This window comes from Salvelinus namaycush, chromosome 3, assembly GCF_016432855.1.
Source record: "Salvelinus namaycush isolate Seneca chromosome 3, SaNama_1.0, whole genome shotgun sequence".
Classification (NCBI taxonomy): domain Eukaryota; kingdom Metazoa; phylum Chordata; class Actinopteri; order Salmoniformes; family Salmonidae; genus Salvelinus; species Salvelinus namaycush.
In genome coordinates this window covers 79,831,669-79,857,321 of record NC_052309.1, presented here as the reverse complement: position 1 = coordinate 79,857,321, position 25,653 = coordinate 79,831,669, and the positions used below count along the sequence as shown (strand labels likewise).

The window sequence follows — 25,653 nt, the reverse complement described above, 5'->3', positions numbered from 1 at the left end:
TTCCGCGCTCTAGAATTATGGGTGTTCTTTTCTATTTCCTAATGAAATAATGGTTTCCAAGATTCTGTTGCCTGCTGCTGTGTTCACCTGCATTCATTAGTTTAATAAAGAGAAAGCCACCAGGAAAGGACCCACTGGGCACACACTGGTTGAATCAATGTTGTTTCCATGATATTTCAATGAAATTACGTCGAACCAACATAGAATTGACATCTGTGCCCAGTGGGGAGCTCCTTATGACGGGAATTAGGCTGAAGTTAACACTCCCTGTCTTACTATCAATCCTATTAGTATGTGAAGGTCAGTTTAGAAACATCCTGACAGAGGTTTCTTATTAAGGTAATCATGTCTATAGAATGTGTCTGATAATGTGCTTAGCAGGACTGAAACCTCATACAATGTACAGTATTCAACTGGTAGAACAAAGGAAAAGGAGTCTTTTTCTTGAATATTGTTGACATTTTGTTGATGCTGTCAGAGACTGCTGGAAACGATATCATAAAAAACGCTGTGAAAAATGACATTATAAAGGGGTTCTAAAAAACGTTTTAAAACATAAATATATATATACTGCTTTGAGTGAACATGCAGATTGGTCACTTCAGGTAGCTATGCTTTCAAAGGGATTTAAGTAGAGAAAATTAGTAAATGTGATATGTAATATTCAATTTTTGTTGAAAGATTCAATGCATTCTAAAAAGAGTAATAGAGATGTGCTTTCACAAATTGTCTGCCTGGTCCTGAGGGAATGAGACTTCTTTCTTGTTTGCATTTTTATTTCCCTTCAATAAGCGTGTATCTAAGTATTGTTGTCCATTAGTTTACTCCAATTAGGGGAGGGGTGGTAGGGTTAGGGGAAAATAATAAAGAAGAAAAATATATATATTGGATATGATGCAAACAATTACATTGATAGAAAACCACAATCTATCTGCAATATTAAAGATGATCTAGACTGAGGAGCAGCCCGCTCCATACATTACACACGTCAAATAATGAATTACAGAACATGTGCTTTAACTCCAATCATATGTCATCTTGGCACTGAACTTGTCCAAGCTGTAAGGTCAGAAACACAGGGCTTGACTCGTTCTCTCTCTAAAGCCTGATTTGGCTCCCAGTAATGCATGGTCGGGTTTCATGTCAATATTCCCCCACCTGGCCTATCTCCCTGGATCTCCCTGGCCAATCCACAGACAGTCAGAGGGGAGGGGATTGACTGTAAAAGCCGGAGGCAAAAGGCTGAATTTCATCTGCTTATTGGGATGAATCCAATTCATTTATACATGTCCCAGAACTTGAAGTAAGCCAAACTGTATGTAAGCCAGTATATGATAATGAAACAAAACCCTTTTAAGTCTTGTCAAATCGTATTTCAAAGGAAACAATTTATTGTAGACACAGCATTCTACAGTATATTGTCTGGACAAAGGTCACCAATGATTTGACATTTCTTTAAAGATTGGAAACATTTGAATTGATGTACATGAGAAATGGAAATCAGTTAACAAAAGGCAATTAAATCAACATTAACATTACTACAAAATGACTGGTGAAGTTAAGTACATTAACTTCTAATGTAAGAACTTTACCATAACACATATAACATTGACACATACTGTAGCAGGATAACTTATACAATAAGTACAACATTTCAATCTGTATTCGTTTGGGATAGAATAATGCAAATCATTTCAGTGGTATTTTCATATTTTCTCACCTAGAAACAATGTGGATAAGGCATGTATATAGTGAATAGATGTTTTCTCTGTATGCATGTCTTGGCATAGTGAATGTATTATCCACATTAGAATATGAAAGGAATGATAGTTTGAGGAGATGGTCCATAAACACAATAAATCCCTGCTTTGTTACACTTCCAGAATAACTAACAGACGGCAAAATACAGACTGAGACAGACTGACAGACAGACACACAAACATGCAGTATTTTATATTATGTACACTTGTTTAGGTGGATATGTTGGCTAAAGGCTATGCTAGTATCTGTTAATAGCATACTGTATGAAATGTATGGACGAGTACAGGTTCCAGTGCAAGTAACACTGACCACTTTTTCTGATGATCTTTGCGAGTCATTAAAATGTGACTTGGAGAGTCCAACTGGGCACTCCTTTTGAATATACAAAGTCTATTTAGGATAAATGCAACATAGCAATTCCCAACTCTAAGCAATGGTTGACTCACAAAGTACCCGTGCAAAATAAATGAATGATTTTAGAATCTGTTGACTATTATCCTGTTATAATTCATTGACAAACAACAAGGTACAAACATTTAGTTGACCGAAAGTGCAAGGCCACTTAAACAGTTAACAGCAAAATACATCTAGCTTGTATCTACAAATATACACCGATGCAGAATAGAATATATCAAGAACATTCCAGGTACTGTTTATAACCTTGAGGCACTAAAAGGTGTTCATTGTAACATGGATCGTCGTCATCGTCTCACCACTGATCCAAAATAGACTCAGGCCTATGTTCCAATCTGCCACACGAGGTGACTTGTGACCAACATGCTGTTTCACAATCCATCTTACCCTATTCAACTTTGAGAGAGGTTGTTGTACATAAATTCATGTTCATAACAAACCTTAATAAGTTGATTCACCCCTGTTCATTGAGTGCAGTAACTTGGAGTATATACTTTCTGTAAACACATCCCATATACATTGTACTACAGTGCCAAGACAGCCATCATATTTCACATATTTCACAAATATGCACTTAACCATATACAGTAAATGTAAGATATTTTCCCAAAACATGCATATCTTGACAGGTAAAATGAATGGGCGTAAATATGAAAATATATCATATTTAATCTAGGATATCACATAATGTTTCATATTCCAGTATCTAAAATAAAGTGAAATGTTAATAATTAGTTGTTCAGTTTATATGCCAAAATTCTAAGGTTTTACAATGCATCCAATCTATTCCTCAAATACATAAAAATGTATCCTTCTTAATAGTGTAAACTTCTAATTTTACAACAGATAAAAAACAAAATGATTGTTTAAGCTTGTTTAGTGGCATTCATTATACAGAGTAAAACCATCAAACATTGTATTACTGTAACATGCTGGTATCTGGACTATTGATCTGTCTCTTGTTTTTCCATTGTCGGTTCAAAAGCACTGCATTGGGAATGCTACCTTTTCTCCAGTTATCACTGTGATAACATTGTGCTATTCTGATGTCATCATAGACAGAATGTACAGGCCTCACCTTATCCTGAACATACATGCACCTGCACCTGTAGCTGTAGTTGGAATGTTCTGTGAGAGGCCTGGGATTCTGACAGTATGGAGGTGGAGGTGTTGCCTCTGGCTGCTTGAGGTACGTCAGTGTAATTGACTATATGTCCATGTCCACAGGGCGGAGCTCCCCGGTCTTGTGCTCCTGCACCCACAGCTCTCGGTCTTTGGCTGGGTCCACACTCTGAAGCAGCTGATCCACTGGCTCCACCGTCTGCCAACCCACACACACACACACACACACACACACACACACACACACACACACACACACACACACACACACACACACACACACACACACACACACACACACACACACACACACACACACACACACACACACGGGGGCTCATATGGACCTTCATCACACATGAAGCCAACACTGACACATCTCATAGACAATGTAAATGCTTAGAGAACTCATAGATGCTCATTTAGAACACAGTACAATGAGGGGAGAGACAGACACTTCTATCCATAGTGGACAGGGTTAAGCGTACTGTTTCTGGAGACACATCAAGCTGCCTTTTGCTAATACAACTGGAGGCAAAGAAGTGTGCCAGCAGGTATCAGCTGAGCTTGTTATAGTGGCCCTCTAAAGGACAACCTCCTTATTAGGCTGATCAGTAGTGTGTGCCACCTGTAATTGGCCTTCACCGTCACCCAAAGTGGCACTACCCTTGGTACAGGACCCTAAACGTCTCGTTAGATCTGCAGGTGTTAGAACCTCCTAAATGAGGAGAGCATCTGGGTTCATTCTCCCTGTTCAAGTATGGCCCAGTGAAGCAGCCAGCAGGGGGTGATAACAGCTGGTGAAGGGGTGACAGAGGTATGGTGATCGAGTTTGGAGGCAGTGAAATCCTTTTAACTGTTTGGCCAGCATTTTCACAACAAACATGCTTGCCAAAACGTTGATCTGAGTACATTGCACAAATCCTTTGTATTGGGATACTTGATCTAGAATTGTTTACTAAAAGGATCTGCTTTAAAAAATCAACATACACCACACTCCAAATGCCCTATTTCACTGATGACCATTCTGTTTTACTGTAGCCCTATGCTCTCCAGAAGGTAATCATCACACAAAGTGCAACCTATGTTGTATATTTCATTCTTTAACATAACAGTTCAAACTGCTCATCAATTAACTAGGCTGACCATGGCCAGTCTGGTCTTACAGACTAGACGTAGCATAGTAAATGTAAATACGGGACACTCAAATCAGTATGATATGTTACGTTTGGCATGGTTACATAAGACAGGGGTTACGGGTATAACGCGAACGTCTAGCATTCCAAAGTGTGCGTACTCGATTCTCATCACAGACAACATTAGCATTTTAGCTCATTAGCAACTACTTACTACTTTTTAGATAGTTTGAAACGACTTAGCACAGGGGTCTCCAGCAGATCGATCTCACAGCCCACCTATGAGTAGCTCGCCAACAATTCTGAAAGTACATGCATTTTTCACGTTCCACCGCAAACTGACATATCTCACAAGTATCAGAGACCGCAAGCTCCCAGCTACAATCTAATCAACGCAACATTGACATTATCCCACCATTGGTTAGCCACTATTCGCATAAAAAGCCAAACCTAACACGATATCTGCCAATTAATTTCTTACCTGGCAGAAGTACTGTATATCATGAGTAAGTATATCATTTGTGTCTATTATTTGCAAACTTTACCATTAAATAAGCATCAGTAGTACAGAACCATTGCTAGACCGGCACATTAGATGGCACATTGCTCACTCTCTAGATGCACAATTAAAGGGCCAGATGCACAATAAAGGGGAATTATACTCAAAAATCTAAATGTGTTAGTTTTCTTCCAGACCAAAAAAAATAAGGTATTGTGTTGTGATTTAAGCATTGGCATGGACTCAGAACATCCAATGTCGTTGTTTCTCTATGAACAAGTGTCATTTTGAAAGTGGGAAAATATAAAACAATTTGGGTTTTATAGAGCCCCCCCCTAGATTTGTTTATTGACCATTTTTTTAAACAGGTATATTGACAGAAAATATAATGCACTACTTTCTCCTGTACACTAAGATCCCAGGGAAGAGTTGGAGGGGAGAGGAGAAGAGAAGAATGTGACTATTTTAAAGCTAGAAAAAAATGAGTAGCTCGTGACAAGTTTCATTTTTAAGAAGTAGCTCTCATGTCAGAAAAGGTTGGAGACCCCTGACGTAGCATGTAAGCTAAACCTTCCCCTAACCCTAATCTAACCCTTAAACTAACTCCTAAAACTAACCTTAACCCAACTTTAACCCCTAACGCCTAGCCACCTAGCTAACATTATAATTTATCATTCTTAACATATCATACGTTTGGCAAATTTGTAACATATTGTACAAATTGCAATTCATCACATATTATACAAATTGTAATTCGTAACATATCATACGAAATGAATGATGGACATCTACAAATTAACACATACCATAGGAAATGTAACATATCATGCTAATTGGGGTGTCCCAGATGTACTTTTACTATGTTACGTCTAGGTCTGTTACGGTGACCATATTCTACGCTTGAGTCCAGGTTGTTATGACTGACAGATTGGTTGTCTGACTCCAGCAAACAGCCACATGTTCTGTCAGGCTGACTCAAGGGAACCGCCACTTGTACTGTAAGTGAAATGGACACATGGCTCACACTTTGGTTGAACATGTCAGTTTCATGTCGCAGCGTTGTGTACTGGCGTAAATTTTGTCGTATCATCTCCACCCTCTCAACCTCAAGTCTCTCCAGCTCCTGAAGAACAGAGGGAAATACATAGACAAGGAATCAACCTCACTGTCAAAACAAAGATAACGATGAACATGATCAGCTTTTATTGTTTGTTATCAACAATGAGACTATGAAGAGTTAGTTCAATTGTATTACCAGGCTTGTGGTGACCATCTCCTCAAACCACTTGGACTGGGCCCGGTTGTACAGGTCCACATTGTGCATGAGGTCATCACCTGTAGAGAACAGATTCAGTGGTCATTCAACACAGTGTATTTGACAAGGAGGTAATACTCAACAAATCATCATTAATTTGCTGGTATACCTGTGCAGTTAAATAGAGGTAGTTAAAGATGAAGGACTACCGGCTTGAAGTATTTACTACATTAAATGTAGGCCCTAAATTAACTTATGCATGAGGAAAGGTGTGCATGAACTCAGTCCCTATGTCTCCAGCAAAGGGCACTCAGTAACCATGCCTGTTGCAGTGTGGGACATCTCTATCGATGCAACGCAATGCAGAGGCTAACCTCCGATGCTAACCTCCGATGCTAAGTCTATAAAAGCTTGGTTCAATAGGGTTGAAGAAAAGTGCAAAGCAAATGTGACCTAGAAACGTTCTTCTACATTTCAGTTCAATCTATTAGACATATATTACAAAAACCTATTGTAGAAAGGGTGTAATAAACAACCTAAAACAAAACTACAGAGGAAGTTATTTTACAATCCGACCTCTCCAGTAATAGCACATCTCAATCTATATGGAAATGAGGCCAGGGTTTGTAATGACATTTGCCAATGTAAAAAGTGAAAGACACAAGGCAGACGTCATCTAAAGCGTGCCTAACGGGATCTATTGATTAGAGCTGTGAACTGAGACTAATGATCTGAGTGGGAGAGAGAATGAACAAGATGCCGGCTTTTATTTATGTATTTTTTCATGCTGGCTTTTTCCTCTAAAGTGTGTGCATAGATATGTACGGAAAAAGCAATCACGATCTTGGCACCAGAACTATTTGTTCCATCATACTATCTGGAATACAGAGTAATGGGAGCTCCAGGCATTGTACCTCATGTTATCTGAATTACGCATATTCACTATGATTCCACATTCAAATATAAATGCAAAGCAAGACGTGTTTGTCTCCTAAGCACATGATAATGCAATGTTTTTGAGATCCACAGTACAACACAAAACACTGGAAAATATACTTGCAATAACAGATGGTTTTAAGTATAAATGAAGAGACATTGCTCAATATTTTAACTACGCTAATTGCTTGGTATCATTACATTACTATAGGCTGCTGTTGGCAGTGAGCTTAAGTGTTGTCGGCCTCCTGTCTGAGCTAACAAACCCCATCCATGTCTGACTGAACGCCCCCACATTCCCTATCTGACTGCAGCACAGCCTCACCTCACCCCCTCTGCCTCCTGCTGGGGAAAACATAGTCTTCTCAGGCAACACAGTCTGGGAATCCACCCCAAGTCTGAACCCTGAGCGTGTGAAACATATCTGCACTGTCCGCACCCCTGTCTCTGCTCCATTTACACAACAGGCCCGGCCATGTGATCCATGTTGCCAGATCTGACTGTTTGGGATGCCTGGCTGGCCCGGATGGGACAAGTCCTCCATTGATACCCTTGTTCACTGCGACCAAAAGATTAGCCCTGGGGATCGTGGGTAATGGTCCTCTCCCAGCCGACTTATTATCCCACCACAAAAATAGATCATTTAACTTATTTCCATGTTGAAATACTACTGGCTCTCTTTTGCAATGTTTTCTGGTGTTGTGCCAGGGGGTGCTTCCCTCAACAGAGTTCTCACTCTGTCGGCTACGCCTCTTGCTGCTGATGAAAACACCACCACAACTTTACACAATGGCAGCACAACATCACAAGGGTAGGCAATTTGCGTGCAATGCAAGAGTGGCCTCAAAAGGGGCTTACGCAACATAAAAGCCGCTGCTCAGCGATACAGGGCTGATTTATCAAGAAACACAGCTGTGGGTGAATTGAACGGCTCAGATTTGAAAGGAGAGAGGCAATTTGTCGCCTTTAGAAGTACACTGTGGTAAGTTAATAAAAAGCACACCTGAGAATGCAGCATGCTTTGGGTGCATGTTCTCTCCTCTTTGCGGGTAGAATCGGCACCGCTATGGTGGTGTTTCATGGAACTGTGACGTGCGTCTGCTCTACATATGATGCAATGTGTGTTTAACCCCTGACCTGCTTGTGTGGATTTCCGCCGGGCCTTCTTGATGTCTTCCTCGTGTTTGTTCATGTGCTTGATGTCCAGCTGCTGGGTCTTCACCTCCAGATCTTTCTGCCGGTCTGCCAGGGCTTTACGGGCCTACCGCACCCCAAGCAGCAGTGTGAATACAGAAACAATATGAGTAATTTCATGCTAATCCTCAGATCTACTGAACCTACAGCTATTACCACAGTCATTGCAGCCCTTTCATGTCGGCAACCTATTTCCCCACTCAAATCCCGGCCTCATCCCATAATCTATTCTTATTTCACATCACAGGATCTTCCTTCATCTCGTCTGTTGAGGAAATTCTCCAATGTCATGATGTAACACTGTTGGAAATGTAAACACAGCACTTGGCAGGCACGAACCGTAAACCCACAAAATCTCCTGTGTTTAATGGATGCCAACTAAAATAAAACGAACAGGACGTTATGATTGTATGAAGTCAATCGATTGATTAATCTAGTCTATATGATTACCATGGGGAGAAAGATAGGGAACAAAAAGCAACAGGTTTTTCCTGAGCAAAAAAACAGTTCATCTTATAATACGTTGAATGGTTTCAATAGTCCAACAGAATAATTGTCACGTTCCTGACCTGTTTTCTGTTGTTTTGTATGTGTTTAGTTGGTCAGGGCGTGAGTTGGGGTGGGTATTCTATGTTGTGTGTCTAGTTCGTCTGTTTCTATGTTCAGCCTGATATGGTTCTCAATCAGAGACAGCTGTCAATCGTTGTCCCTGATTGAGAATCATATATAGGTGGCTTGTTTTGTGTTGGGGATTGTGGGTGGTTGTTTCCTGTCTCTGTGTTTATGTTCTGCACCAGATAGGACTGTCTCGGCTTTCACGTTTGTTGTTTTGTAATGTTTGTTAATGTTCATCGTTTATTGTTTAATTAAACATGTTGAACACTAACTGCGCTGCATTTTGGTCCTCTCCTTCATCCCAGGAAGAAAGCCGTTACAGAACCACCCACCAACAAAGGACCAAGCAGCGTGGCTACGGGCAGCGACAGCAGCGACAGCAGGAGCAGAGAAAGGAGAAATGGACATGGGAAGACGTTTTGGACGGCAAGGGTTGCTACACATGGGAGGAGATCCTGGCTGGAAGGGATCGCCTCCCATGGGAACAGCTGGAGGCAGTTAGGAGAGCAGAGGCATCCGGAGAGAGGAACCGGAGTTATGAAGGTACGCGGCTAGCACGGAAACCCGAGAGGAAATCTCCAAAATGTCTTGGGGGGGGGGGGGGCTAAAGGGTAGTGTGGCGAAGGCAGGTAGGAAACCTGCGCCCACTTCCCATGCTTACCGTGGAGAGCGGGAGTACGGGCAGACACCGTGTTATGCGGAAGAGCGCACGGTGTCTCCTGTACGTGTGCATAGCCCGGTGCGGGTTATTCCACCTCCCCGTACTGGGCGGGCTAGATTGAGCATTGAGCCAAGTGCCATGAAGCCGGCTCTACATATCTGGCCTCCAGTACGTCTCCTTGGGCCGGTGTACATGGCACCAGCCTTACGCATGGTGTCCCCGGTTCGCCTACACAGCCCAGTGCGGGTTATTCCACCTCCCCGCATTGGGCGGGCTACGGGGAGCATACAACCAGGTAAGGTTGGGCAGGCTCAGTGCTCAAGGGATCCAGTACGCCTGCACGGTCCGGTATATCCGGCGCCACCTTCCCGCCCCAGCCCAGTACCATCAGTGCCTACACCACACACCAGGCTTCCTGTGCGTCTCCAGAGCCCTGTTCCTCCTCCACGCACTCTCCCTGTGGTGCGTGTCTCCAGCCCAGTACCTCCAGTTCCGGCACCACGCACCAAGCCTCCTGTGCGTCTCCAGAGCCCTGTACGCACTGTGCCTTCTCCCCGCACTTGCCCTGAGGTGCGTGCCCTCAGCCCGGTACCACCAGTGCCGGTACCACGCACCAGGCCTATAGTGCGCATCGAGAGTCCAGTGTGCCCTGTTCCTGCTCCCCGCACTAGCCTTGAGGGGCGTGTCTCCAGTCCGGTACCATCAGTTCCGGCACCACGCACCAGGCCTACTGTGCGCCTCAGCAGGTCAGAGTCGGCCGTCTGCCCAACGCCGCATGCACTGCTCGTCTGTCCAGCGCCGTCTGAGCTGCCTGCCTGCCCAGCGCCGTCTGAACTGCCTGCCTGCCCAGCGCCGTCTGAACTGCCTGCACTGCTCGTCTGCTCAACGCCGCCTGCACTGCTCGTCTGTCCAGCGCCGTCTGAGCTGCCTGCCTGCCCAGCGCCGTCTGAACTGCCTGCACTGCTCGTCTGCTCAACGCCGCCTGCACTGCTCGTCTGCCCAGCGCCGTCTGAGCTGCCTGCACTGCCTGCCTGCCCAGCACCATCTGAGCCACCCGTCTGCCCAGCGCCGTCTGAGCCATCCGTCTGCCCAGCGCCGTCTGAGCCATCCGTCTGCCCAGCGCCATCTGAGCCATCCGTCTGCCCAGCGCCGTCTGAGCCATCTGTCTGCCTAGCGCCATCTGAGCCATCCGTCTGCCACGAGCCATTAGAGCCGCCCGTCTGTCCCGAGCCATTAGAGCCGTCCGTCAGTCAGGAGCCGCTAGAGCCGTCCGTCAGTCAGGAGCTGCCAGAGCCGCCAGCCAGTCAGGAGCTGCCAGAGCCGCCAGCCAGTCAGGAGCTACCAGAGCCGCCAACCAGTCAGGAGCTGCCAGAGACGCCAGCCAGTCAGGAGCTGCCAGAGACGCCAGCCAGTCAGGAGCTGCCAGAGACGCCAGCCAGTCAGGAGCTGCCAGAGACGCCAGCCAGTCAGGAGCTGCCAGAGACGCCAGCCAGTCAGGAGCTGCCAGAGCCGCCAGACAGTCAGGAGCTGCCAGAGCCGCCAGACAGTCAGGAGCTGCCAGAGCCGCCAGACAGTCATGAGCTGCCCTACAGTCATGAGCTGCCCTCCAGTCATGAGCTGCCCTCCAGTCATGAGCTGCCCTCCAGTCATGAGCTGCCCTCCAGTCATGAGCTGCCACTCAGTCCGGAGCTGCCACCCAGTCCGGAGCTGCCACCCAGTCCGGAGCTGCCACCCAGTCCGGAGCTGCCACTCAGTCCGGAGCTGCCACTCAGTCCGGAGCTGCCACTCAGTCCGGAGCTGCCACTCAGTCCGGAGCTGCCATTAGTCCAGAGTTGTCCCTCTGTCCTAAGCTACCTCTCTGTCCGGAGCGATTTCTCTGTCCTGAGCTACCTCTCTGTCCTGAGCTACCTCTCTGTCCTGAGCTACCTCTCTGTCCTGAGCTACCTCTCGGTCCTGAGCTACCTCTCGGTCCTGAGTTGTCTCCTCTATTTAGGAGGGGCCTTGGTGAAGGTTCCTGGACCATGGTCGGGGGCGAGGGTCGCCACTCAAAGGACGCTAAGGAGGGGGACAAAGACAGTGGTGGAGTGGTGTCCTCGTCCACCGCCGGAGCCGCCACCGCGGACAGATGCCCACCCAGACCCTCCCCTTGAGTTTTAGGGGTGCGCCCGGAGTTCGCACCTTGAGGGGGGGGGTTCTGTCACGTTCCTGACCTGTTTTCTGTTGTTTTGTATGTGTTTAGTTGGTCAGGGCGTGAGTTGGGGTGGGTATTCTATGTTGTGTGTCTAGTTCGTCTGTTTCTATGTTCAGCCTGATATGGTTCTCAATCAGAGACAGCTGTCAATCGTTGTCCCTGATTGAGAATCATATATAGGTGGCTTGTTTTGTGTTGGGGATTGTGGGTGGTTGTTTCCTGTCTCTGTGTTTATGTTCTGCACCAGATAGGACTGTCTCGGCTTTCACGTTTGTTGTTTTGTAATGTTTGTTAACTTTTTATGGCTGCAGGGGCAGTATTGAGTAGCTCTGATTAAAGGTGCCCATTTCAAACGGCCTCGTACTCAATTCTTGCTCGTACAATATGCATATTATTATTATTATTGGATAGAAAACACTCTCTAGTTTCTATAACCGTTGGAATTATGTCTCTGAGTGAAACAGAACTCATTCTACAGCACTTTTCCTGACAGGGAGTGAGATTTCAGAAATCTTGGCCCCTGGTCCCAGGTCAGTTTTAAGGTCCCTGTAAATGCTATGAGGATACAAACACTGCCTACGCCTTCCTCTAGATGTCAGTAAGAGGTGACAATTTGAATGGAGTCGATTGCGCAATCAGGGCCTGTATAAAAGAGCACAAGGCGGAAGTAGCTTTCTTTTTTTCCTGCGCCTGACGCACGATGGACGTCGGACTGGCTCTCTTTCCAAGCTTTGGTTTAGCCACTTCTAAATCGCCGGTCATGTTTTTACTCGTTATAGGTGTTAAAAACATCATAAGGTAGTTAATTTAAACCGTTTTATAGCAATTTATATCCGTTTAGTGCGATTGAGGCATTTCTTTGTGATGCACTTTGAACGGCTGGGCACGTTTCCAGTACATGCCGAACGTTAGTGGCCATTTCGACAGGGCAAGAGGACATCTTTCGACCAAAAGACGATTAGACCGGAGAAAGGATACATTGCCCAAGATTCTGATGGAAGATCAGCGCATAGTAAGAAATATTTAAGATGATAAATCGTTGTTCTGTAGAAAAATGTTAAACGCATATTCCGCCATTTTTTTTGGTATAGCTTCGCTTGGCGAACCCTGTATTGCACAGTAAGGATAATTTTAGAAATGTAATTCAGCGATTGCATTAAGAACTAATTTGTCTTTCGATAGCTGTCCAACTTATATTTTTTTAGTCAAGTTTATGAATAGTTATTCATTAGACAAGATCACTGTCAAAGATGGCGCCCGACATTTTCAGGCCAGTTTTGCTACTATTCTCATTGTATAACCACGGTTTTTTGTGGCTAAATATGCACATTTTCGAACAAACTCTATATGTATGTTGTAATATGATGTTACAGGAGTGTCATCGGAAGAATTCTGAGAAGGTTAGTGAAAAAATTAATATATTTTGGCGATGATAACGTTATCGCTCTCTTTGGCTTGACTCAATGCTCGGGTAACGTTTGCACATGTGGTATGCTAATATAACGATTTATTGTGTTTTCGCTGTAAAACACTTAGAAAATCTGAAATGTTGTCTGAATTCACAAGATCTGTGTCTTTCCATTGCTATGCGCTGTGTATTTTTAAGAAATGTTTTATGATGAGTAAATTGGTAATACACGTTGCTCTCTGTAGTAATTCTAGTCGCTTTGGTGAGATTTGTGATGGTGGCTGCAATGGCAAACTATGATTTATACCTGAAATATGCACATTTTTCTAACAAAACCTATGCTATACAATAAATATGTTATCAGACTGGCATCTGATGAAGTTTTTTCTTGGTTAGTGGCTATTTATATCTTTATTTGGTCGAATTTGTGATAGCACCTGATGGAGTAAGAAACTGATGGAGTTAGAAAAGTGGTGTCTTTTGCTAACGTGGTTAGCTAATAGATTTACATATTTTGTCTTCCCTGTAAAACATTTTAAAAATCGGACATGTTGGCTTGATTCACAAGATGTGTACCTTTCATATGCTGTATTAGACTTGTTAATGTGTGAAAGTTAAATATTTAAAAAAAATATTTTTTTGAATTTCGCGCCCTGCACTTTGAGCTGGATGTTGTCATAGGTGTACCGACCTCGGGCTTGCAGCCATAAGAAGTTAATGTTCATCGTTTATTGTTTAATTAAACATGTTGAACACTAACTGCGCTGCATTTTGGTCCTCTCCTTCATCCCAGGAAGAAAGCCGTTACAATAATGCTGTGGTGTAGTCAGATCATCCCTAAACCACTTTTTCTGACATAAATTTTGGATCATTTAAAGCTTCTCTGGGAAAACCTGAATTGTAGGACAAGGGTTATAGGATGCTTTGGTTTAGAATGGTCCATACCTTCTCCACGCCTGCATAGCGGCTGGCCAGCTGCTTCCTGAGGTCTATGATGTGGTGATCGTACTTCTTCAACTCCTTCTTGAAGTTGTCTCTGAAGGTCAGCAGGGGCTTCTCCACCTCACACTGGAGCTGAAGAGGTACATTTATTACAGTTATATTTGATATGTAATAATGTGTAACTACACTGTGACTACATTGTACCTGTCTATCTAACTACTATATAAATACACTGATTTAGAGTCCTGGTAGGCCTATACAGGATATATGTGACCTAGCTGCATAAAGCATGGATACAAATAGTCATGAAAAGTGCACTTAGGCCACTATAGGATTTCTCACTCTTCCACACGTTACCTAACCCCATCCCATCAGCCGTGGTGTCTCCGAGCTCAGAGGAGAGGGGATCATGGCGTGCTGCATGTCCGCAGCCTGGGGCTCATCAGAAGACACCACTAATTAGTCAGACAATGGAGGCTATGTAAAGCTTCAAGGCGACTTCTGCTTTATTTGAAGCATTCTTAAGACCCAGTAGAGTTTTTTCTTCACTGGTAATTGTTGCTGTAAGCCCCTCCCCCTCTTTTTTCTTTGCCCATGTCAGACCAGAGTGAGGTAAACAAACACCCCAGGATGTGGTCATAGAGACCTTGGATTGACCAAAGGAACACATAAAGAAACTGACTGCCAACTAAGCCTTCTCTAAGGGCTCCATAGCTCATAGAAAATACATCTTATAATGTTATTGAAGGTATGAGTGAAGCATGGATGTTGTCCACTTCCGTCAGTTCACATGGAGATTTTAAAGTTTTCTTGGTCTTGTTACAGTACATGCAATCTATAACATCCACAGTATCTTCTAGCAAGACAGTAGGCTACCTTGTTGGAGAACTTGAGGTGGACTTCAGCCTCGTCATGACAACTCCTCTTCAGCTGGGCCCAAGCTTCCCCAAGGGTTCTGGAATGGGATCAAACAAGAGACATCAACCAAACTGGATAGAATGGATGGGAAAACACCCAAGCAGCAAACAGGTATATGGTGAAGAATATAGAACGAATAGAAATCTATTCTGTTAACTCACTCACCCTTCCTCCTGAGCAGCCAAGGGGCTCTGGGAGAGCTTGGAGAGGTTCTTAGAGTATTCATCTTCAATCTTTATCCTGCAACAGACAAAGACAGCCATGGGGCTCTAAAGTATGGGACTCCAGGGAAGACCAATAGAGGATATATATTTTTTAAAGCTGACAGGGTTTTAGAGGAGCATTGGGGCATGGAGACACTGTCCTCCAGTATATCACCGACACCCAAAGACATACAGCACTGTGGCCACTATGATGTTCAAAGGCAGAAGCCTATTATTCTGTGCTGAGAAGATATCAAACAATATCTTGTAACAACAGCCTGGATATGAGTTAATGCACTTTCCTGTGGAAAGGCCAGAGATGGGAATGATGTGAGGCTATTTACTCATGGCCACCCTGAGGGCGACTCAGAAAGGCCAGCCATATTTCTGTGACATTCAATTATCCCACAAATACCCATTACCCATCCACATCTGAGTAAACCTGTCCTCTACGGGAGGTCACGAAGGCCATTCCAAAGAAATGGATATGGCCAGAATCTGACATCAGGTCAGCTGTCTCACTGAACCAATGAAGAAAGGTTAGCCCTGAATTGGAATGTTGGAGAATGGGGCCTTTAAATGAATTGTGTCAATACAGTCAGGGGAAAAAGTGAAAGTCCACTTAATTCTCGTCTATTGAGTCAATGGGAACTTTTGTTGTGGGCGCAAAATGGGGCCTCTTGCTATGCTGAAGCCTATGAAAGCATATGTTTAGGATGTCCACTTTATGTATGTCTACAACTTAACGTTATAAACCTAGTACGGTACAACACATTTATCTGAATTCAAATGTGCATGGGGATGATATACCTGGGGCGGCAGCTAACCTGGCGGTCAAGAGTGTTGGGCCAGTCCCTAAGTCGATGTAGTGGGTGCGTGTTGGTGGCAGGGAAGTCAGGCGCAGGAGAATCGAACTTGGTATAAACGGAGTCGTTTAATCAGTGCTTCACAAAACTCCAAAACCAAAATGACAAAATAATAAAAAGTGGGTACCACACCCGTCGCGCACCAACACATAATTACACAAACATACAATCAAACAATCTCCGACAAGGACCAGAGGGAAAACAGAGGGTTAAATACACAACATGTAATTGATGGGATTGAAACCAGGTGTGAAGGAAGACAAGACAAAACCAATGGAAAATGAAAAATGGATCAGTGATGGCTAGAAGGTCGGTGACGTCGACCGCCGAACACCACACAAACAAGGAGAGGGACCGACTTCGGCGGAAGTCGTGACAGTCGACTAGGTGAAAAATCTGTCGATGTGCCCTTGAGCACCTGCAAGTCGCTCTGGAGAAGAGCGTCTGCTAAATAAATACAATGTAAATTTATGAATAGATACTATAGAGTGGAGCCAGGTTGTCAAGGACAAAATAACCCATGCTCTACAAAACATAATGATAATGACAAGAGAACCCTGTTTCACCCTGATAAGACACGACAAACAGTCCAAATTAGATTACGATAAAAAAAGATACGATGAAGAGAATCAATAACATTTCCCAACACACAAAATACACAGTACCACTGACCCCTTCCAAGCTGACTATGTTGTGTTACCTCTCCCGGACAAACTCAGCCATCTCTTTCTGCATCTGTTTGCCCTTGAGCTGTTTCTGCAGCAGAACCTCAAAGCCGCCCACAGAGGGGGTCCCCTGGGGGTCCTTCTTGTCAGTCTGAGGGAGAGGATCAATCACACACACAGACCAATACAGCCACAGACTTCATTTCATGGAGAAAATGACATTGTTTACGTTGAGTGTGTGTGAGTGGTGAGGGGTGGTTGGGGAGTGTGTGTGTGTGTGTGGATGAGTGTGGATGAGTGTATGAGTCAGAGAACTACAAATGTATGTGTCAAGTAGTGTATGCACATGTGGGTGTGTTCGTCATTTGCGTGTGAGTTATGAGTGTGTGTGTGTGTCTAAGGGTTGAACAAGGAGCAGCACATCCCACTATGTGTAACAGGATGTGGATACGACAGGGAGTGATGTGGTAGCCCCACGTGAACCAGAGATGACAGATTCCTTTCACACAATGGGCTTGAGCTTTGGCTGAGTGGAGCACATTATGCCACAGAAATACAGACAGCCACTGAGAACATGACTCAGTGGAACAAGAACAACCATCCAAATCACAGTTCAGTGAAAAGAGGCTTCTGTTACAATTATGTTTGTAGACACATGAGTTGGCGTTAATATGACAGACAAAATCTACCCTATTGGATTCAAAGTCATATGTAACAGGGCTGAGATTCCTATAAACATAGGAAGTAGGGATCTTATTCTATGAGCTGGATAGTGGTTTAGAGATGTCAGGCGCTATCTTACCCAGAAGTAGTCACAGTAGCTCCACTCATTGGGCTTCAGTAGCTGCTGCTCTGGCTGATCTGGCGTCACACTGGGCAGCGGGAAGGTGACACAGTTGATCTGAATTCAAAAAAATTATGAGACGATTTCAAGAGAGTGAGAGACAAGTGAGAGAGGTTTCTGTGAGACATCAGAGGGAGAGGAAGAAGGAAAGGAGGAGGAGGAGGATAAGAGACTAATTGCCTTCAACTCTCAGGAATGAATGTGGGAGAAACGCTATGGTTAGAGCAGACATCAAAGGTGTCATTTGTGGGAGATGTGCATAGAAGCTTCTCATTTGGAGACGGGGCATGGAGGCTCGGTTTGTGTCTGTCATGAGGACGGGAGTAAAGGTCAGGAATGAGTAAATACTCTCAGGGGGTGTTGGTCATCGAGATGGTGACCCAGAGAACCCTCGGAGGTGGAGAGGGAGGGGAGAAATGGAGGGGGACAGATGGAGGGGAGAGGGACAGAGAAAGAGGGAGAGAAAAGAGAGGGGGGAGAAAGAGAGAGCACAAACCGTCCAGTCCTGGCCTTACGATCCTTACACTTATTTGTGATAAACTAAAACAACATCATAACGTAGAGAAAGACCTACAATCAGTGATACAGAGGAAACAACCAACAACAACCCAAACCACTGTAGAGCGGAGTCACAACTAAACACACCCAGCACTCAGACTGAATACACACTCTGGTCCACAGCGTCTTCAATTATGTAATGTTCACCATCTGTAACCTCTCCCTGCTGGCACAACAACATGTCCTCTATCTATGCCATACTGCCAATGACATCCCAGCAGACTACATGGACATCCAGACATGCTGAATCTCAGATGCACAAATATGTATTACATGTTCACTGCTTGTCTAAAGCACACGACAAGGAAAAAACACACTGTGCACATTTCTACTAGCTGATTACCATATTTGCTTATGTAACTATGACATTGTTTGAAACTTTGTGTTGCAAATCATTGAGCCTATTGGGAGTTGAAACTATTTAGAATTAGGGAGAGATTTAGAGAAGTTCCTGAGAAACAACAGTCAAACAATGGAAGCAAGCCCTAAAAGCTATTCTGTAATAAATATTAACATGAGCTCCATTCTTTCCTGAAGGCAACCAGCCGTCTGCAGAGATCTTCAACTCCTGCTTGAAAGCAGTTCTATCAATGACCCCTGAACATCCAATATGTACACACTAACACCCACATACGGACAGGCAAGAGAAAGGAGGTGCATCAATCAGACACGCACGCACGCACGCACGCACGCACGTACGCACGCACGCACGCACGCACGCACGCACGCACGCACGCACGCACGCACGCACGCACGCACGCACGCACGCACGCACGTCTGCCCAACGCCGTCTGAACTGCCCGTCTGCCCAACGCCGTCTGAACTGCATTAAAGAAGATGTATTTTTCACGCGCTGCGCCTTGGTCCTCTCTTTCTCAAGAAGACGATCGTGACAAAATAACCCATGTTTAAATACATAAAACACAGAATATAACCCATGCTTAAAGACATAAAACACAGAAAATAACCCATGCTTAAAGACATAAAACACAGAATATAACCCATGCTTAAAGACATAAAACACAGAAAATAACCCATGCTTAAAGACATAAAACACAGAATATAACCCATGCTTAAAGACATAAAACACAGAATATAACCCATGCTTAAAGACATAAAACACAGAAAATAACCCATGCTTAAAGACATAAAGCACAGAAAATAACCCATGTTTAAATACATAAAACACAGAAAATAACCCATGCTTAAAGGCATAAAACACAGAATATAACCCATGCTTAAAGACATAAAACACAGAAAATAACCCATGCTTAAAGACATAAACACAGAAAATAACCCATGCTTAAAGACATAAAACACAGAAAATAACCCATGCTTAAAGACATAAAACAAAGAATATAACACATGCTTAAAGACATAAAACACAGAAAATAACCCATGCTTAAAGACATAAACACAGAATATAACCCATGCTTAAAGACATAAAACACAGAAAATAACCCATGCTTAAAGACAGAAAACACAGAAAATAACCCATGCTTAAAGACATAAAGCACAGAAAATAACCCATGTTTAAATACATAAAGCACAGAAAATAACCCATGCTTAAAGACATAAAACACAGAATATAACCCATGCTTAAAGACATAAAACACAGAAAATAACCCATGCTTAAAGACATAAAACACAGAAAATAACCCATGCTTAAAGACATAAACACAGAAAATAACCCATGCTTAAAGACATAAAACACAGAATATAACCCATGCTTAAAGACATAAAACACAGAATATAACCCATGCTTAAAGACATAAAACACTGAAAATAACCCATGCTTAAAGACATAAAACACAGAAAATAACCCATGCTTAAAGACATAAAACACAGAAAATAACCCATGCTTAAAGACATAAAACACAGAATATAACCCATGTTTAAATACATAAAACACAGAAAATAACCCATGCTTAAAGACATAAAACACAGAAAATAACCCATGCTTAAAGACATAAACACAGAAAATAACCCATGCCTAAAGACATAAAACACAGAATATAACCCATGCTTAAAGACATAAAACACAGAATATAACCCATGCTTAAAGACATAAAACACTGAAAATAACCCATGCTTAAAGACATAAAACACAGAATATAACCCATGCTTAAAGAAATAAAACACAGAAAATAACCCATGCTTAAAGACATAAAACACAGAATATAACCGATGCTTAAAGACATAAAACACAGAAAATTACCCATGCTTAAAGACATAAAACACAGAATATAACCGATGCTTAAAGACATAAAACACAGAATATAACCCATGCTTAAAGACATAAAACACAGAATATAACCCATGCTTAAAGACATAAAACACAGAAAATAACCCATGCTTAAAGACATAAAACACAGAAAATAACCCATGCTTAAAGATAAAAACACAGAATATAACCCATGCTTAAAGACATAAAACACAGAAAATAACCCATGCTTAAAGACATAAAACACAGAATATAACCGATGCTTAAAGACATAAAACACAGAATATAACACATGCTTAAAGATAAAAACACAGAAAATAACCCATGCTTAAAGACATAAAACACAGAATATAACCCATGCTTAAAGACATAAAACACAGAATATAACCGATGCTTAAAGACATAAAACACAGAAAATTACCCATGCTTAAAGACATAAAACACAGAATATAACCGATGCTTAAAGACATAAAACACAGAAAATAACCCATGCTTAAAGACATAAAACACAGAATATAACCCATGCTTAAAGACATAAAACACAGAATATAACCCATGCTTAAAGACATAAAACACAGAATATAACCGATGCTTAAAGACATAAAACACAGAAAATTACCCATGCTTAAAGACATAAAACACAGAATATAACCGATGCTTAAAGACATAAAACACAGAATATAACCCATGCTTAAAGACATAAAACACAGAATATAACCCATGCTTAAAGACATCCAACACAGAAAATAACCTATGCTTAAAGATATACACAGGGTGTCAACGCATAAATCTCTTGCCACCTTACCTAACACTATCAGAAAATAACTCTTCCCCCGGCATGTACGCGCGCACGCACATTAAAGACATACAACACAGAAAATAACCTATGCTTAAAGACATAAACACAGAAAATAACCCATGCTTAAAGACATAAAACACAGAATATAACCCATGCTTAAAGACATAAAACACAGAATATAACCCATGCTTAAAGACATAAAACACTGAAAATAACCCATGCTTAAAGACATAAAACACAGAAAATAACCCATGCTTAAAGACATAAAACACAGAAAATAACCCATGCTTAAAGACATAAAACACAGAATATAACCCATGTTTAAATACATAAAACACAGAAAATAACCCATGCTTAAAGACATAAAACACAGAAAATAACCCATGCTTAAAGACATAAACACAGAAAATAACCCATGCCTAAAGACATAAAACACAGAATATAACCCATGCTTAAAGACATAAAACACAGAATATAACCCATGCTTAAAGACATAAAACACTGAAAATAACCCATGCTTAAAGACATAAAACACAGAATATAACCCATGCTTAAAGAAATAAAACACAGAAAATAACCCATGCTTAAAGACATAAAACACAGAATATAACCGATGCTTAAAGACATAAAACACAGAAAATTACCCATGCTTAAAGACATAAAACACAGAATATAACCGATGCTTAAAGACATAAAACACAGAATATAACCCATGCTTAAAGACATAAAACACAGAATATAACCCATGCTTAAAGACATAAAACACAGAAAATAACCCATGCTTAAAGACATAAAACACAGAAAATAACCCATGCTTAAAGATAAAAACACAGAATATAACCCATGCTTAAAGACATAAAACACAGAAAATAACCCATGCTTAAAGACATAAAACACAGAAAATTACCCATGCTTAAAGACATAAAACACAGAATATAACCGATGCTTAAAGACATAAAACACAGAAAATAACCCATGCTTAAAGACATAAAACACAGAATATAACCCATGCTTAAAGACATAAAACACAGAATATAACCCATGCTTAAAGACATAAAACACAGAATATAACCGATGCTTAAAGACATAAAACACAGAAAATTACCCATGCTTAAAGACATAAAACACAGAATATAACCGATGCTTAAAGACATAAAACACAGAATATAACCCATGCTTAAAGACATAAAACACAGAATATAACCCATGCTTAAAGACATCCAACACAGAAAATAACCTATGCTTAAAGATATACACAGGGTGTCAACGCATAAATCTCTTGCCACCTTACCTAACACTATCAGAAAATAACTCTTCCCCCGGCATGTACGCGCGCACGCACATTAAAGACATACAACACAGAAAATAACCTATGCTTAAAGATATACACAGGGTGTCAACACATAAATCTCTTGCCACCTTACCTAACACTATCAGAAAATAACTCTTCGCCCGGCATGTACGCGCGCACACACACACACACACACACACACACACACACACACACACACACACACACACACACACACACACACACACACACACACACACACACACACACACACACACACACACACACACACAGACTGTAGGGTACTCAGCCACTGTTGCTAAGCGACAAATTACTTTTGCTGTAAAGGCACAATCTCCCATAATAACAAAAGATTCCAAGACCTCCTCCACTATTTTCAGAATGGTGTGGCTTCCTCCAACTCTGTGTTCACTCATTAATTTAATGAGTGATTATTGTGCGACCGCTTTGGTAAAAACATTTTCTAATAATAATAATCAAAATAACCCATCTGACTCTTCCAAACGACACAAGATGACACCCTTACAAGCTGTTACTCTTTCTTCTTAACAACAAGTCAAACAACACCTGAGTATGTTTAATGAGATGGAAAACATGGCTGGCTATTCAGATGATTCAGCCCTGTGCATCTTTCTTCCATCACACTCAGGACCAGCCTTATAATACGTAGGAGACAAGGTAACAACAAGGTTACGGGTCTACTGGTCTCAAATCAGTGGAGGCTGGTGTCACTTTAAATGGGAGGATCGGCTCATTAAAATGGATTAAAACACATTAAACACACTGTTCCATTCACTCCATTCCAGTCATTAGTATGAGCCATCCTCCCTTCACCAGCCTCCACTGTCTCTAATGGAGGGGCCATGGTCCATCCCATATGGGATCTGAGACATGCTCCAGTGGTGGACATTAAAGTCGTTCATCTGTCCATGACAGCTGGAATACAGGTCGTGTGACGCAACATGCATCATGGGACAACAGTAAAACACCCTCCTGGACTGACATCATGATGAACGCCATACTCAGCATCCACGACTACAACCTCCCATTATTCCATCATTACACGACACCACTTCTTCTACGCAATGAATGAGTCCCTGAACAAAGCAATGAATATCAATTATCACAGACCAATTACCCATTCATGCGATTTCTCTTTACACCGCAAAGTATAAAACTGCATCATAATGGAATGAATGTAGCCGAATCTAGTGGTCTCCTTTTCTGAGATATTCAGTGCTTGATCATTCATATTTCTACAGAAGACACGACATCATGGTTAAATGTTGATGTGTACAGACCATCATGGCTTATGTAGGATTGGATAGTACACTGAGAATTGGGGTGCACAACAGCACCTCAATCCTTTGTCAACAATGCCATCAATCAAGCCCTGTCAAAACAAAGCTCACCTGTAGAAAAAGATCTACATTAAAAAAAAAAAATGTTTTCTATTTTTCCACAATATCAATTCAATTCGTTTTCTGAATGGCTCCAGTGTTTCCCATGGCAGTGTTTTCCATTTCAGCACCATTAATCAGCGTGCTATTGCTTTTGTAACCATGGAAACTGTCCTTGCTGCATCTCTCTGTGCAGGTTGGTGGGGCTTCACAATAGGCAGACTGACAGCTCCCGTGGCTGGAGCAGGTCAGCGAGCCCACCGAGCAGAACCAACACTGGGCACACACAGAACTGTCTGTCAGCCCAGCACTCACCATCTCCTCCTACATTCCTCATTATAGGTTACATAACCACGAGGTCCAGTGTCAGAACAACTTGAACACTCTGAGGGATGTTTTACATAAATCTGGTTACATGTGGTCCACACAAATCCCTAATTTGCTAGAAATGAGTTTATATATTTCTGAGTATAATGAGTTTAATGAATGCTAGTTATGGATACGTGGGAGTAGGAATTCAAGCTGCTTGTGTGATGTAAATGTTTTCATTAGCTGTTGTTGATGGAGAGTAGAACATAATTGTAATCATGGCTGTAATGTGGAAGTGTTGATGTTGTGTTTTGGTGAATGCAGTCCTGGGTGAACTGCATTGTCCTGCAGCTATGTGGGGTACATTGGGGTTGGGAGGGATGCAGCATTACACTCATAGAATATATTTCTATGTCTTCTAGAGAAGAAGACTCAGAGGGCTCGTCAGACTAAATATAGCCAGAGATGTCAACTGTCAGCTGCAAAGGTCTTGTGCTTTTCAAGAAAATCAAAGCCCATCATACATTTAAAGAGTATGATAAAAACATGACTTTGCTGCATGGGATACCTATTCTTACTCAAAGTCTGCGGCAGCTTCTGTGAACTGAGAGAAATCTGAAACTCTTCATTGCTTGAGGACGCATCTCCTGTGTGTAAATGCAGCTTGTGCAAGCCTCAGTCCCAAATCCACAAGACTGATAGAAGGGAGTAGACACAGTACAGTCCATGAGAAAAAGATTAGCAGTTGACCTGTGGAAACCCCACTAATTAAGACTGATGTTCTATCCAATAGGCTGTTTGGTGTGGTGGCAGTGTTCCTGCACTGTGGGTTCCCCCATTACTCCAGAGATCTGCAGCCAAACACAGAGACTACACTGCTACACGGACACACTGTAGCATAGTGGGTAGATGCAGTACATTTTAACGTTGGCAGATGGTCGAATGAAATACACAAAAATCTAGCCTATTGTCAGGTAAAACATTGTTATCTTCTTTCTTCTGTTCAATTATCTCAAAAGAGAATAATCCTAGCTAAAAATAAACATTCTGTCACATCTGCTGTTTCTCCCTGGTGTAATGGTGCATAGGGTCTGTATCCTAAACACAGTCTGATGCTGCTGCTGCTCTGAGAGAGAAAGGAAACAACAGAGATAGACAGAGAGAGAGAGAGAAAAAGAGAGAGATAGAGAGAGAGAACAACACAGAGAGAAAGAGAGAGTGAGGGAGACACAGAGAGAGATGGGTAGTGAGATGGAGAGGTTCTGGGTTTGGAGCTCCAGGGTACTCACTGTTATCTTGGTCTCCTTGATCTCCTTGTTCTGCCTCTTGGCTGGTGAATTGTTCCCCGGGTTCTGTTGGGAGAGACAGGAGGCATCGTCAACGTCAAAGCTCTCCTCGGTGTCAAAGCTGGCCGCCTCCAT

General features: G+C 42.5%; 1 protein-coding gene across 1 annotated transcript; it reads right to left on the bottom strand.

Annotated features, from left to right (window-relative positions):
- Window positions 1-1,374: 1,374 nt before the first annotated feature.
- On the bottom strand, window positions 1,375-25,653 carry LOC120044055 (growth arrest-specific protein 7-like). Its single transcript, XM_038988644.1, has 10 exons — window positions 25,522-25,653; window positions 17,589-17,693; window positions 16,822-16,937; window positions 15,218-15,292; window positions 15,011-15,089; window positions 14,138-14,266; window positions 8,261-8,384; window positions 6,188-6,267; window positions 5,957-6,055; window positions 1,375-3,496 (listed from the first exon to the last, which is right to left on the bottom strand). Exons 1-10 carry the CDS (start codon window positions 25,651-25,653, stop codon window positions 3,383-3,385), a joined length of 1,053 nt encoding a protein of 350 aa, XP_038844572.1. The 3' UTR covers window positions 1,375-3,382.